Genomic DNA, 15,093 nt, shown 5'->3' on the forward strand with positions numbered 1-15,093 from the left:
GATTATTTTGTGACTCAGTTGCAAATTGAACGTCTCCCAAAGGGCTGCACAAAAACAATCGAGTAAATAAAAGATTTTTCAAGAGTTTCTGCGTGACGAAACATTGTATTACTTAAAGGGGAACTGCACTTTTTAAAAAACGTTGTCTATCGTTCACAATCCCTATCTAAGACAGGCATATATGTTTTTCTTTTATATGCATTCTAACCTAAAATAAATGCCATCAAAAGTTTATTCCTGCCTATAAGGCACTTAAAAACCATTCAAACACCTCTATCAATGTTGTATAAACACTAGGGGTGTAACGGTACGTGTATTTGTATTGAACCGTTTCGGTACGGGGGTTTCGGTTCGGTTCGGAGGTGTACCGAACGAGTTTCCACACGAACATATTAAGTAGCCGCCTCCGCTTCCTTCTGCCTTTGTTTCTGTCAGTCCTCTACACAGCACCCAGCGTTGTCCCACCCACACAACCATCTGATTGGTTACAAACAGCGGTAACAGCCAACCAGCAGTGCGTATTCAGAGCGGTAACAGCCAATCAGCAGTGCGTATTCAGAGCGCATATAGTCAGTGCTTAGCGTTTAGCAGGTAAGCATCAGGCTGCGGACTCTCCCCAAATTATAATAAACACCTCCCAGTCAACTACTAGTAACATCACTATGAGCCCGTTGACCTTCTAGAAATATAAAAGGCAGCTCAGCTCGCTCGCAGTCCTGGCTTGAGGTGAAGACTAATTCGCTTTTAGCGTAACGTTAGCTCATCTTGTGTGCGTGTGTGTGTGTGTGTCTTACGGACAGCAAAGCCCTATCGGTCTGTTATTTCACTTTACCTTTTTCTGTGTTGATTGAGCTGTGTTGAAGCAGCAAAAAAGGACATTATGTTAAATGAAGAGTTTCTGTCTCTGATAGTTGATATAATAATGTAACTGCATCATTAAGCCTACATGAACTCCATGGTGTTCAGGGATGAATAGTCACTCCTATTGCTATTGTACTATTTTTTCAGATATAGTTACATTAATCATTAGTAATGGAGCAGCCTAGTTTTGAATGGCAGGGTCCCAGCTATCACATGTTGATAAAAATATAACATTTACAAAAATGTACAAATTTAGCTAAACTGCACCAATTTTGTCAAGAGGAGTGGTCCAAAAACTCAACCAGAAGCTTACCAGAAGCTTGTGGAGGGCTACCAAAAGCGCCTTATTGCAGTGAACCTTGCCAAGGGACATGTAACCAAATATTAACATTGCTGTATGTATACTTTTGACCCAGCAGATTTGGTCACATTTTCAGTAGACCCATTCATAAAAGAACCAAACTTCATGAATGTTTTTTGTGACCAACAAGTATGTGCTCAAATCACTCTATAACACAAAAATAAGAGTTGTAGAAATTATTGGAAACTCCAGACAGCCATGACATTATGTTCTTTACAAGTGTGTGTAAACTTTTGATCGTGACTGTTTTCCCATTTCTATCGTTCACAATCTTTATGTAAGACAAGCACACATGTTTGTCTTTTATATGCATTCTAACTTACAATAAATGCCATCAAAAGTTTATTCTGCCTATAAAGCGCTTAAATAAACATCCAAACACCTCTATCAATGTTTTATAAACACACTGTAAGTGTATATAAGTAATGCAGTAACAGACACATTCTTAATAACACGTATTTATCTCAATCTAAGCATACTGCGGCGCATTAATTTCATAAACGTGTCACGTTCGCTTTTTCCTTCAGCATCATCACTGATTACTACTCACTGCAGACTTCATAAGTCAACAAACATAATTCAACATCACTTACTGTACAATATCTGCTTTCCCTGGGATGCCGACTGTTAAGATGTTGATATATTCCCATTTTGATGAATGACTCATAATCCTTTTTCCTGTATTTTTTGCTATTTCCGCATCTGAAGGCTCTTTTCCATTAAAAGTTCCTTCCTGGATTCTCTAGTTCCTGGAAATATAGGTTCCTGTAGAAGTGTGTGGTTTGTGTTTCCACCGCATTTCACAGTTCAGGGTAGTTTACACAAATCAGGCTAAGGATGTCTGGAGGGGTGGTTTACTATATTTCTACACTGATACCATGTAAATAAACAGACACTGTTATGTCACAGTTATTTTACTAAAAAGTAAGTAAATTAAGTGACATACTGTATGTGTTCTTCTCTCTCATCAGGATTGTGAATTATAGGCAAAAGTCAAAAGGTTTGTACACTTTGAGCACATTATAAAGTGCTATACAGTACTATATCAAACAAAACAACGAGGTGAATAATTAACTGTCTCTTTATCAACATGCATAAAAAACAATGGCAAGCTGAACTGTCCTGTATGCGCTGCTCTGCCAACACACGCACACACACACAAAGAAGTCCCTTTGGTGTCCTCACAAATTATCAGAAATCACAAAAATCCCTAACTTTAACAATCACAGTGCTACAATAACAAACATTTCAAAAAGTTAAATGCACTTACAGTAAATTAACATTGGCAAAGAGGGAAACAAGCAAACGGGGAGAGAAGGGAAGGGACGGGGGGAGGTGTCGTGTGTCTGTGCACTTGAAAATGGGGCTGCTCTTCTCCGCCGCTGTGAAATAAGTCCACTCAGAAAAGGCTTCCTCAATCTCTTCAATACGAGCAATCACAAAATGGCTGCCAGCGGGAAACAAAATGAATGAATGAAGCGTTTGTACACAGAGACATGCTTCCCACACAGAGGCGTTATTTCTGCCATCTAAAAGTTCATAAACCAAAAAGTTCGCAATTATAGGGGTTCATAAATAAAGGTTCCACTTTATCTGTTAGGTGACAATATGCATATTTCACAACTTCATATGCAACTGGTCTGCCAGAGAATAAGAAGATATAGCAAGAAGGATACATTTTTTTTCCCTTGCCTTTTAATAAAAATTATATGCACGTGTCCTGGCCAATTATTTAAATTAGACCCTAACCACATCAATCTCAAGTGTGCTGTACATCATCCATCTTAAAAAAATATTAACTTGTGTCCCGTAAAAGCCCACTAATAAGGTTGTTTTTTATAAAACTATTTAGACTGTTATAGCCTACCTAAAATGTCTGATGCTGATAGATTGGAATGTTTGGTTAGGTCAGGTTAGGTTACTTTAGTAGTACCCGAAGGCAAACTTGTTTTGCAGCCAACAAGATCAGGACATCCATTAAATATACAGAAAAAAGTAAAATCTTAGACATGCAATACAAAGACCTACCACATAACAAGCAGTACAAACATTTGTAAGATTACAATATTTATAAAAAATATTCGGACGACGTGGTGCAGTTGGGAGAGTGGCCGTGCCAGCAACCTGAGGGTTCCTGGTTCAATCCCCACCTTCTACCAACCTCATCACGTTCGTTGTGTCCTTGAGCAAGACACTTCACCCTTGCTCCTGATGGGTCGTGGTTAGGGCCTTGCATGAAAGCTCCCACCATCAGTGTGTGAATGTGTGTGTGAATGTGGAAATAGTGTCAAAGCGCTTTGAGTACCTTGAAGGTAGAAAAGCGCTATACAAGTATAACCCATTTACCATTTACCATAAAAGTGTACATGTACTCAAAGTTCCCATGATTTTGCATATGACACATCACCCTGAATCTTCTGTAGATACAGGTGTCAAAGTACAATAACACTCTAGGTTCACTTACACGGTCAATAGAAATGCGTTAAAATTCTCCCTTGACAAACATAATAATCTTCAGTTTCAATCAAAAGTTGCTGATTTTATTCTAAAACCATTAGAGGCACAACATACTAGAAACACCACTGCCTATCATAGCCATCATTCTCTTGGTAAAGACAGAAATGTTCATATCATTGTTATTAAGTTTTATTATCTGTTGTTTCCCAGGCCTAGAAGACTCCCCGGCTGCTCGCGTGTCCTTTCTGTGTTTGTATCGTCAGCTTATGAGCGGGACCAAGTCACTACAACAGATACGCCGGTGGAACAGCAGAAATCACAGCCATCATTCCCTGCAGCCCCTCCACTCCCACAGCTGACCCAGCTAACGGGGTAAGAAACTGGAAGCATAGGTTCAGTACTTCTGAGGAACACATTTGATACAGCTTTACAATTGCTGGGTTGCAAATGACGTCACATGCGTTTTTCGTCTTGGCGACTTAATTGACACGATGGTCAAGCAGCTTGAGCGTAGCATTAAAACGTGAGAATGAGTGGAGAGTTTGAGCAGCAAATGCCGTATTGCTGTTCTGTTCTTGGGTGTTCCAATCCTTCAAATAGGGGGATAGGAAATAACTTTCATAGATTCCCAAAAGAAGTGGTTCATAAAGGTAATAAAGTCAGGAAAAAACAAAAGTGCGTCGAAGGAAATGGCTCCTAAAAATATACATTTCATCATCCTCTGGAACAGTCGGACCATGCTTGTGTCTGCAGCGATTACTTTGTAAAATGTTTGTTTGAACATTTGATTTGTTTGCAAAACTTTCTGTGATCCAATCGAGTTTATTCTCTGCTGTATTAGTAGTGTTTGAGAGCAGAACTAAATGGACAAGAGACCAGATTAGTTTGTGTTCTTTTGTGGTTGCTATGCCTAAATATAACTATGAAGGCCTGATTTTGCAAATAAACTAACGTCATGTTTAGTCCTAGTAATACATATTGTGAATGTTGGTCCAATCGACTGTATTTTCATTGGTCATTTTCATAATAGTAAAATAAAAGCTTAGTTGTTGTTATTCTGCAGGAAAGCCAAGTGCTGTATTCGACACGGATGACCACATTATAACGTCTTTGGTGTTATACGTTAGCATCAAGAAAATATCCTTAGAGGTATTAATAAATTGGATGAAGGCTCAACCGCATATACCGAATCTTGATATTGCTAGCAAACATTGCTGAACAACAGGGACATCTACAGCTAAATAATGAGACAAAATATGAACTTCACAGCATAAAAAACTGCAGACATGAATTGTAGACAAGACTAATATTTGTAGCAGGAAATGAACTCCAAACAAACTTATCCTTTTTGTCATTAGCGTCACGATCACAGCAGCATGGCGCTCGTTATGTCAACCAAATGTGTTACTTAGCGTATAAGTCCAACTTTGTCTTTCACGCATTCATGTTTGATTTGTGGACCCCTCAGTTGTAAAGACATGATGTGCCCCAATCTTTTCTTCTATAAATCCTTGTGAGTGTCTAAAGAAGTGAGGTTGTAGCAAGCAGTAACGTCTTGGTGATGATGAATGGTTCAAATCTTTCAAAAAATATTTTTCTTAAGAGTGTGTAAGGCCACTCCATCCCATTTTTTTTTTTTAAATGTCATGATCGCTTGTATATTTGCCTCTAAACCTTTCAAAATACGCCCAAATTTGCACTGATGCAGGTAAATAAACATTAGCCTTATGGGACTCTAGACCATCGCCTGAAACCCGGAAGTGCCTTTAGGTCACGTGATTGCAACCCAGCAATCAAATGACATGAAAGTCACCGTCCGTCTTAAAATATGTATTTGCTGCGCCATACTGAGTCACATGGATTATTATCCATGTTGTTACAAAAGTTTATTCGATAATAATATAATCTTCCTTTGCTACAGAGCAGGATGGAGACTACATTTGGTCCAACCTTCTCAGCTGTGGCTGCTGGAGCTAAAGGTGAAAATCTATTTTTCTTCTTTAAGCAACTATACTTTGTCGTTTTAGGTAGGTTGTCACCGACTTTTAAATCAATTTGTATTTTGTTGTCAGCAGAAGCATCAAGTTCCTATAAGCAGCACAGAAGAACTCCCTCTTCCTCCAGCACGCTGACATATTCCCCTCGGGATGACGACGACGGAATGGTACGCATTTACGCACTTTTTACGTTACACGTAGCAAAGCTCAATGCCTGATGCCCCATCCGTTTCTTCACCTCAGCCACCCATTGGTACTCCGAGGAGGTCAGATTCAGCCATCTCAGTGCGATCTCTGCATTCGGAGTCCACCATGTCTCTGCGGTCTACTTACTCTCTGCAAGAAGAGGAGGAAGACATGGTGGGTCTAACATCCTGCGCTTAATATACATATAAAACATGTGCATCATCGTATTTGAATACATTTGTGTTTAGGAGCCACAGGTATTTGCTGAACAGCCCTCCGTAAAATTGTGCTGCCAGTTGTGCTGTAACGTTTTCAAGGACCCAGTCATCACCACATGTGGGGTAAGTTTACATCTGTACAGCTTTTTGACCGGTTGTAAATCTCACATGATTTAGCTGGACTTCAGAAATGTATGGAGAGAAAAATTCAAGCTTATCTTGCTTGCTACACACTATTAAAGAGAGCTGCGTCAGTATTGGCCGATTTCCATGGTGGCGCAATGGCAAGGACCTTTCCTTGCCACCCATGACTTAGGTGTTCTGCGGTCTCCAACACTTCACCGTCCTCCTCAACCACAAGTTGCCTCAAAGCACTGGCACACATCATCTACGGCAGTGGTCCCCAACCACCAGGCCGCGGCCCGGTACGGTCCGCGCAAGAAAAAAAAAAAAAAAATGTTTTAATTTTTTTATTTTTTATTAAATCAACATAAAAACACAATATATACATTATATATCAATATAGATCAATACAGTCTGCAGGGATACAGTCCGGAAGCACACATGATTGTATTTCTTAATGGGGGAAAAAAAAAAAATCCAACAAACAAACTGTTGTTTAAACGAATCGTTACATTCCTAGTAGGGCATTCAATCGATCGCAACTAGACTGTTTGGTTTGTCTGAGAAGACGTTTTGCCTCTCATCCGAGTAGACTTCATCAGTTTGTGCTCATAGACTTAGATTGGTCAGATCTAGTCTGACTAGTTATGAAGCCTACTCGGATGAGATGCGAAACGTCTTCTAAAACAAACCAAACAATCCAGTCGCTATCGATTGAATGCCCTACTAGGAATGTAACGATTCGTTTTAACAACAATTTGTTTCAATTTAGATTTTGTCGCTGCTGATACTATTCAGGGACAATATAATTTCTTTAGAACGATCCGATTCGAAACGATTCAGTGAGTTGAAATCGATTCAGTAACTCTTCAGCAAAACAAATCAAGCATTGTGACTGTGAAATAAATACAGCATACTGGACACTGCAGGTGAAGTTTCTTCTCTTCCTGTTATTTCTTGTAAGGAAATTAGGTTTGAATGAATTATGGAAACAACCAACCAAGTAATTACCGGTAACAATTAATGGCCAATGCATTCACATCTTGTTTGAATGAAGCGGTGCGCCACGTTCAGTTAAATTAAGGGGAAAGCCTGCAATAACATGAAGCCACAATACACGTTTGCAAAAGCCACAACAAATACAAACGCCACAACCCAACAACATAAAGCCATAACACAACAACTATTAGCCAAAACAAAGACAATACAAAGACAGAATGGAAGCTACAGCGGAAGAGTTTCTGCGACTCACTGACTTCCTGAGATGGAAAGTTGAAAAACGGTATAATGAAGGAAAGTTGGAAAAAGTAAGTGAAGTGTGACCACCTTTTCAGTCATAACTTGTTTTACTTTTTCAATAATACTATGTTCATTACACTGTTATTAAAAGTGGAGGAAGTAAATCTGTCGCCATAACTAACTGACATCCGTTGTGTCTGTCATGTCCTTTGTGGCTTATAGTTGCGTTGCAACTTTATATTATTGTGTTAAGGCGTTTAACTGTTGCGGCTTTTGAAATCGTGCTGTAGCTGAAAGTTGTTGTGTTGTGGCTATAAATATTCTCCAATCACGACTTCTGTTTCTGGGTTAAGGGTGAACATTATGTAAACAACACAGTGCTAATCCTGGTGCTACTCTATCTTCACCGATCTTAATTTGACCACCTTTTAGCAGAACCGGTTGTTGATAGACTTCATCTTCAACTTCTGCCTCATCAATAGCACATCTCCACTTTGACCATTGACCTTTGACATGAGCGTTGTTGAACGACAACAGTTGGACGTAGCATCGGAGTCGGCGCAACAATTCAGGCAACCAAAACTGCAATAAACTATCAGCTATCAGCAGCTTTCTGGCCAAAATGGAGATGAATTGTTTGGACGCACTTCATTTTCAACATCAATAAAACAGCTTCGCCTTGAGTGATATGGAATGACAATGCAGAAACGCAATGCTAACATGGACTGCTAACATCAGAGCTAATGGTCGTAACTGCGAGTGTCAAGTTGACCAAGTTTTTGCAAAACAACACACGCAGGTGGTTTCAGGGCATGGAATCCTAGTTTCTAACAGAGGACTTACCCAGGACTTATTTTCACGTCGTGGCAGTGTTTTAGTGGTTGGGTGACAGCCATAGCGATGAGGCTTAGAAGATCCGCCGAGTTAAAGCTGAGGTCTAGTATGTGCCGCTCCATCGGTCACCAATTGGTATTGGCCAATTTTTGGGAAAAAGTATGTGATTGGCAATTGCCGATTAATGCATTTCGATGCACAAACGCTGATCCTCTCTGGCTGACAAGCAGCTTGCAGAATTATGTGTCTCCGTACACAGTGTGGAACCACTCCCCTAAACTAATAACAATCACCTCCATTACGCCAAATGTGTACTATTGAAATTGCTTTGCTCAAACAATTGTGTGGTACAAAATAGAATAGGGAACTAAGGAATATTGTGTTGTTATTGTTAAACTGTCAGTAGCACTCACCATAAATAAATAAAAAAATGTACAGGTGAAGTAATACATGTAATTGATATCGGCCGATCTCACTAATGGATGATCGATATTGGAATCGGCAATATAAAACCTTGATCGGAACATCCCTAGTGAGGACTTTAATCCACAGTAGAACAAACTCAAGGCTACTGTATTGGGTGACTATATGGGTGTTATTTTCATGTTTAGAGGGGCTCTAGTAATGTTAAAGAAATATATTTAGAAGGTTGTAAACAATTTAATTATGCTGTAACTATGAAAATATTTTATTTACTAACCGCCCCGAGCTATGGGGTGGTATAGCTCGGTTGGTAAAGTGGCCGTGCCAGCAATTTGAGGGTTCCAGGTTCGATCCCCGCTTCTGCCAACCTAGTAACTTCCGTTGTGTCCTTGGGCAAGACACTTCACCCACCTGCTCCCAGTGCCACCCACACTGGTTTAAATGTAACTTAGATATTGGGTTTCACAATGTAAAGCGCTTTGAGTCACTAGAGAAAAGCGCTATATATATATAATTCACTTCACTATAAATATACACTACCGTTCAAAAGTTTGGGGTCACATTGAAATGTCCTTATTTTTGAAGGAAAAGCACTGTACTTTTCAATGAAGATAACTTTAAACTAGTCTTAACTTTAAAGAAATACACTCTATACATTGCTAATGTGGTAAATGACTATTCTAGCTGCAAATGTCTGGTTTTTGGTGCAATATCTACATAGGTGTATAGAGGCCCATTTCCAGCAACTATCACTCCAGTGTTCTAATGGTACAATGTGTTTGCTCATTGGCTCAGAAGGCTAATTGATGATTAGAAAACCCTTGTGCAATCATGTTCACACATCTGAAAACAGTTTAGCTCGTTACAGAAGCTACAAAACTGACCTTCTTTTGAGCAGATTGAGTTTTTGGAACATCACATTTGTGGGGTCAATTAAATGATCAAAATGGCCAGAAAAAGAGAATCTGAATCTGAAACTCGACATTCTGTTCTTGTTTTTAGAAATGAAGGCTATTCCACAAAATTGTTTGGGTGACCCCAAACTTTTGAACGGTAGTGTAATTCACTTCATTTGTTAATAATCTTACTTTTTGGAAATCCGTTTATGGTGGTCATGTCCAGTCGCTATTAACCGCAATAAACTAGGAACCAGTGTACTTCTGAGAAGCCTGTAATCAGCGCCAACCACTTTTTGATAATGAAGTTGGCCAGTCTATCTATCTTGCCATGCTGCCACACCGTGGTGACGTCCTGATTGGAGAAAGTATCCACTTACATAGTTTTTGATGAAGTCTGGGATGCGAAAAAAAGTCAGAGGCAAATGTGATTGATTAGTTGTTGGAGGGCTGACTCATAGGCGTTGACAACATTCGGATTGTCTTTTTCCCTCTGACTTATGAATATGTTCCCATATGTTCCACACACCTCAGAAAGCCTGGCACACCTGCCTTCTGACATCTGGTATTGATAAACATGTTACTTGTGAGGTAATTGGTCATCTTCTTGGCCATGAAGTAGAAGAAAAACTTCCATTCAAGAATTGCCTGTTCTCTCCTTCTCCAGTTTTTAGTAGAGGTTCTGAGGGAAGCGCACCTCCTTTCTGTACTGACTACCTCCTCCTTAGCAGTAATGATTACCGGTACTCATCACTGTGATTTGCAACCTGGATTTGTGCTCAGAATATTTCCTGTTGAGCTAAAAAAAACATGTGTATATTTGAACTAATAAAATCTCTTTATGTTCCTCAGCACACCTTCTGCAGACGATGTGCCTTGACTTCAGGTGAGTTGAAATAAACATATACTTACTGTATGTTATTTGTCCAAAAATGTTGAAAATAGACCATTCATGCTTGGACCTTTTACAGACAAGTGCCCTGTTGATGCGGCGAAGTTAACGGTTGTGGTCAACAACATCGCCGTAGCCGAACAAATCGGCGAGTTGTTCATTCACTGTAAATACGGCTGCAGGGCCACAGTCAGCGGTGCAAGTGTCGGTGCGGCCTCCAATGCCAATGTGGCGGGGAAGCCGGGAGCGCATGAAGTGGATCCACTGGGCTGCCCGTTCACTATTAAACTATCCGTGCGCAAGTAAGGGATAGAAAAATACTTTGATGGATGTGTGTTCCACCATGAAAACCAAGCAATTGTTGTCTTGATAATATGCAGAGAACACGAGGCCAGTTGTGACTACAGGCCGGTACGGTGCCCCAACAACCCCTCTTGCCCCCCGCTCCTCACCATGAACCTGGAGGCTCATCTGAAAGAATGCGAGCACATTAAGTGTCCCCATTCAAAATACGGGTAAGCCTTAAAACTTAACTTAATACCTTGCTATCTTATCATTGTCATTTCCAAAACCACTTCATTTCTACAGGTGCGCTTTTATTGGCAACCAGGACACATATGAAACACATCTGGAGGTGTGTAAATTTGAAGGACTGAAGGAATTTCTGCAGCAGACTGACGACAGGTGAGCACTGCAGTTGCACACAACAACTTGATACCATTTCCATCAAGCAGTCTTTATAGAGATTCTTGAAAGCAAATGACTGCCACGTGTTATATTTCTAATAGAACAGTCAAAGTTAACTCGATAATAACGTGTTAACTGACTCCTTTTTGAACCTTGGACTATTTCGTAGCTTAGGGAAATGTAATGGCGTCCAGTTATTCTGGAGCAAAAAGCAAGAAAATAACGAGTAGAAATGCACAAAGAAAGCGGGACATTATAGAAGTCTCAGGTCCAACGCCATGGCAAGTCATTTTAAGGACAAGAGGAGACAATTTTATCTTCAAAGGCCGTGAGACAACATCGTAGGAGCAAACGCTGCTCGCGCGATTTGCCGCTTGTTGAGAGGAGCGTCATGTCCGTGTTTACATTACAGTTAAGTGCATTTATGACATAAAACTTCTTTTTTAAAATGAAATAAAAGCTCAGCAGAAAAAGACGGTAGAGAGGAATTCTAAGTTTACTTTAATCGGAGACTTTCGTCAAAATATGTCAAGTCTTTTTTCATTCCAATCATAAACGTCCAGCTTCACAATAATAGTGCCACGCTTCACATCAGGTCTAATCAACAAAACAACGAAAAATTGTCTTACAATACAATCATGCTTTGTCAGAGATGTTTGTAATGTTATTCTGTGATATTTCTACCTAAATAAATGTTTTCTGGCAGATTTAAATAAAGTGCATTGTAACGGCAGCGACGATATGAAGGAGGTAGACTGATATTGAACAAGTCAGCCGTTTATTTATGTTTACAAATAGTACTGTCGAACTGAAAAGGCAGAAGCGCGACACAGATACACACACACACTCACACACATACACTTGACTGCTCGTCTCCTTCTTTGCTGCCACTGAGACTAGGTGTAATACTGCATGCATGCCTGCCACTGCCCTCTGCAGCCCACATCGGGTAATTACAGTTCACTACATGATATTCCCATGGCTCCAGTATATTCTTTGATAACCTGTGCTGATTGATAGTCCGCAATTACAGAATGTTTACCAGGCTGAATTTTGCATGTTATTAATAAGTATAGAAGGTTAAAACATTGTCATGCAAAGATATGAAGACAATTAACTTGTTCAATAAGTAATGTACAGAATATTTAGAAGCATCTATTGAGGTACAGATATCACATTTTACATTACCAAACATTTTTGACAATCAAAGCATGATCTTAACAATCCACATTTTGTGTTATTAATTTGTGAAACTGGAAACATTAAAGTGCAGCTCCTCCTCTGAATGCAAGTGCTCCTATTGCAGAAATACAAATTCTCTATTCCTACTAAATACAAACTCTGGCAAGACAACAACACACTGCAGATATTTTTTTTAATTCTCTTTAAAAGCGTGTTTATGTCCTTTTTGTATTGAGCTGTTCAAAAAATATTTCATCAAAGTTAACTAATTGTCCAGTCATTGTATTAAAACTTGAAAATGATCTGTCTAGGGTACACCTATTAATGATGAAAAATCATATTTATCTTCAATATATCGTGATTAATTTTGAGTTAATTATGAGCAAACTCAGCTTAATCGCGATTAAATATTTTGATTGTTTGACAGCCCTATTTTCTGAACATCAATACACAAAAAAGGCTGCCAAAGTACAGCTTCTGTTGAGAATCACGAAAACAGCGATGTAAACTAAGATATTTATGGTATGCTTCCCTCGTCATTAGTTGTGATCTCACTACTACTAGGTTCCACGAGATGCAGTTGACTTTAGCCCAGAAGGACCAAGATATTGCTTTTCTGCGCTCCATGTTGGGAAAACTATCAGAGAAATTAGATCAGCTAGAGAAGAACCTGGAGCTCAAATTAGGTAAGGTTAAATATTGTGTTTTTCCACATGGTTTGTCTTTGGTACAGACTCTTTGGAACTGTTTTTGTTGTGATACAAAAGTTGTGTTTATGTGTGCTTCAGATTTGTTGGATGAGAATCAGAGTAAACTGGGTGAGGACCTTATGGAATTTCGTCGAGATGCCTCTATGCTCAACGTAAGTAATTTAATATAAGTTAACTATTATTATTATTATTATTATTAAATGTTTGGTATAATAAAACATACCAAAAATAAGTACCCCCTCTTACCTGTATTAGGGCATAAGGTCTTTATTAAATTCCAATGACATATGACATGTCATTATTTCAATAAAACAAATTAATTAATTTATTTCAGTAGCTTGCAGACATTCATTGACATGTATCAAGTGATTTGCTGTCATAAGCTACTTTTTTGGTTTCATATTTAAATCTGACTGACGGAATTAGTGCCTTACTAGTGGTGAACCTCAGCCGTCAATTTACCTTGGTCTTTTAGTTGTCTAATTTGACTATCAAAATGCTCCTGTACCCCTGAGAGTGTTTGAAGCTCACTTTTCTATTTGACATCACCTTGAAAGTGTTGGGAGTCTTTGACCTTACGTCACTTTTAAGTTTTTGTATTTTATCACATTTTATTTACATGGTTAGTGTACATCAATACTTTTATTTAGTCTTGACACAAATCTTCAGCCTTTCACCACCATGCTTGACATCTGACAATAAGGGTTGGAATAATTTTTTTTCAAAAAAGTGTTTTTGTGCATTATGGCTAAACACTTCACTCAATAATAATCTGTATATAAAGATATTTTTCCTGAAGTCATGTTCCCTTTCAAGCATATGCTTTTGCCTTTCCTGCCCCCTGTGAATTTGTACCACCACAAATAGATAAACACGGATTAGTGTTGCCAACTAAGCGAGTAAGTGGACCCCTCTAAATATGCGGCTGTGGGCCCTTCCCCATAGTTCTAAACATTTTATTTTCGCTTTTCTTGTTTTATACCTTTTTGCAAATGCCTCGTTGTCAACTCTGCAAATTTGACAATTACGTAATTGAGATAATGTCATAAATAACGGGTGAAGACTAGTTGATTTAATTGTGACATGTTGCATAAAACCTCAGGATAGCAATAGGGTCTAGTTTATTTTGAATAAAAAGTCACAACTGTGTGTTTCTACAGGATGAGCTGTCCCATATCAATGCTAGACTCAACATGGGGATCCTGGGATGTAAGAATACTATTGTTTCTTACATTTTTGTGTAATTCTTCCTGTACATTTATCCTTCTATATCGTTCCATCATCAACTTGCTTCTTGGTTCCTTCTGTTTGTTTACTCTCCTAACTCCTTCATTCCGTTCTTTGTCTCTGTGTAGCATACGATCCCCAGCAGATCTTCAAGTGCAAAGGCACATTTGTTGGCCACCAGGGGCCTGTATGGTGTCTGTGTGTCTACTCCACTGGAGACCTGCTTTTCTCTGGTTCCTCAGACAAGACTATCAAGGTGATGTAAAAACTTCACTACAGTGTTTATGCTGTGAGGTTATTTATGTTTGCTAATGACTGAAGCACATTTCTTTTGTTAAATAGAGGCGTTAATTAAAGCAGCCAATAACGTAATTTCATACTGGAAAACAACAAACTGTGTGTGAGTTTAGCACACGCAGCTGAACAGCGCAACCAATATTTTAAATTCAGTCGTCTCCTGCTACTGTGCTTCAAATATTATGGCTTCACCACATTATGACTTTTTTATTTAAAGGCATACTGAAATGATTTTTTTTAATTTTAAACGGGGATAGCAGATCCATTCTATGTGTCATACTTTATCATTTTGCGATATTGCAATATTTTTGCTGAAAGGATTTAGTAGAGAACATCGACGATAAAGTTCGCAACTTTTGGTCGCTGATAAAAAAAGCCTTGCCTGTACCGGAATTAGCGTGACGTCGCAGGTTGAAGGGCTCCTCACATTTCCCCATTGTTTACACCAGCAGCGAGAGCGATTCGGACCGAGAAAGCGACGATTACCCCATTAATTTGAGCCA

General features: G+C 39.1%; 1 protein-coding gene across 2 annotated transcripts in view; it reads left to right on the forward strand.

The window, feature by feature from the left end:
* Nucleotides 1-15,093, forward strand: part of traf7 (TNF receptor-associated factor 7) — a 34,736-nt gene that overhangs the window by 4,339 nt on the left and 15,304 nt on the right. The window contains exons 2-14 of one of the 2 annotated variants that reach the window (XM_062037014.1): nucleotides 3,890-4,051; nucleotides 5,601-5,658; nucleotides 5,752-5,843; nucleotides 5,920-6,036; nucleotides 6,111-6,203; nucleotides 10,448-10,481; nucleotides 10,567-10,789; nucleotides 10,868-11,002; nucleotides 11,076-11,171; nucleotides 12,921-13,042; nucleotides 13,145-13,218; nucleotides 14,227-14,275; nucleotides 14,422-14,549. In XM_062037014.1, coding sequence (XP_061892998.1) covers nucleotides 5,607-5,658; nucleotides 5,752-5,843; nucleotides 5,920-6,036; nucleotides 6,111-6,203; nucleotides 10,448-10,481; nucleotides 10,567-10,789; nucleotides 10,868-11,002; nucleotides 11,076-11,171; nucleotides 12,921-13,042; nucleotides 13,145-13,218; nucleotides 14,227-14,275; nucleotides 14,422-14,549 — 1,215 coding nt within the window. In that variant the 5' untranslated portion in view covers nucleotides 3,890-4,051; nucleotides 5,601-5,606. The remainder of the gene's footprint in view (nucleotides 1-3,889; nucleotides 4,052-5,600; nucleotides 5,659-5,751; nucleotides 5,844-5,919; nucleotides 6,037-6,110; nucleotides 6,204-10,447; nucleotides 10,482-10,566; nucleotides 10,790-10,867; nucleotides 11,003-11,075; nucleotides 11,172-12,920; nucleotides 13,043-13,144; nucleotides 13,219-14,226; nucleotides 14,276-14,421; nucleotides 14,550-15,093) is intronic. The other variant, XM_062037015.1, reaches the window with a different exon arrangement.

Source organism: Entelurus aequoreus, linkage group LG25, assembly GCF_033978785.1.
Source record: "Entelurus aequoreus isolate RoL-2023_Sb linkage group LG25, RoL_Eaeq_v1.1, whole genome shotgun sequence".
Taxonomy (NCBI): domain Eukaryota; kingdom Metazoa; phylum Chordata; class Actinopteri; order Syngnathiformes; family Syngnathidae; genus Entelurus; species Entelurus aequoreus.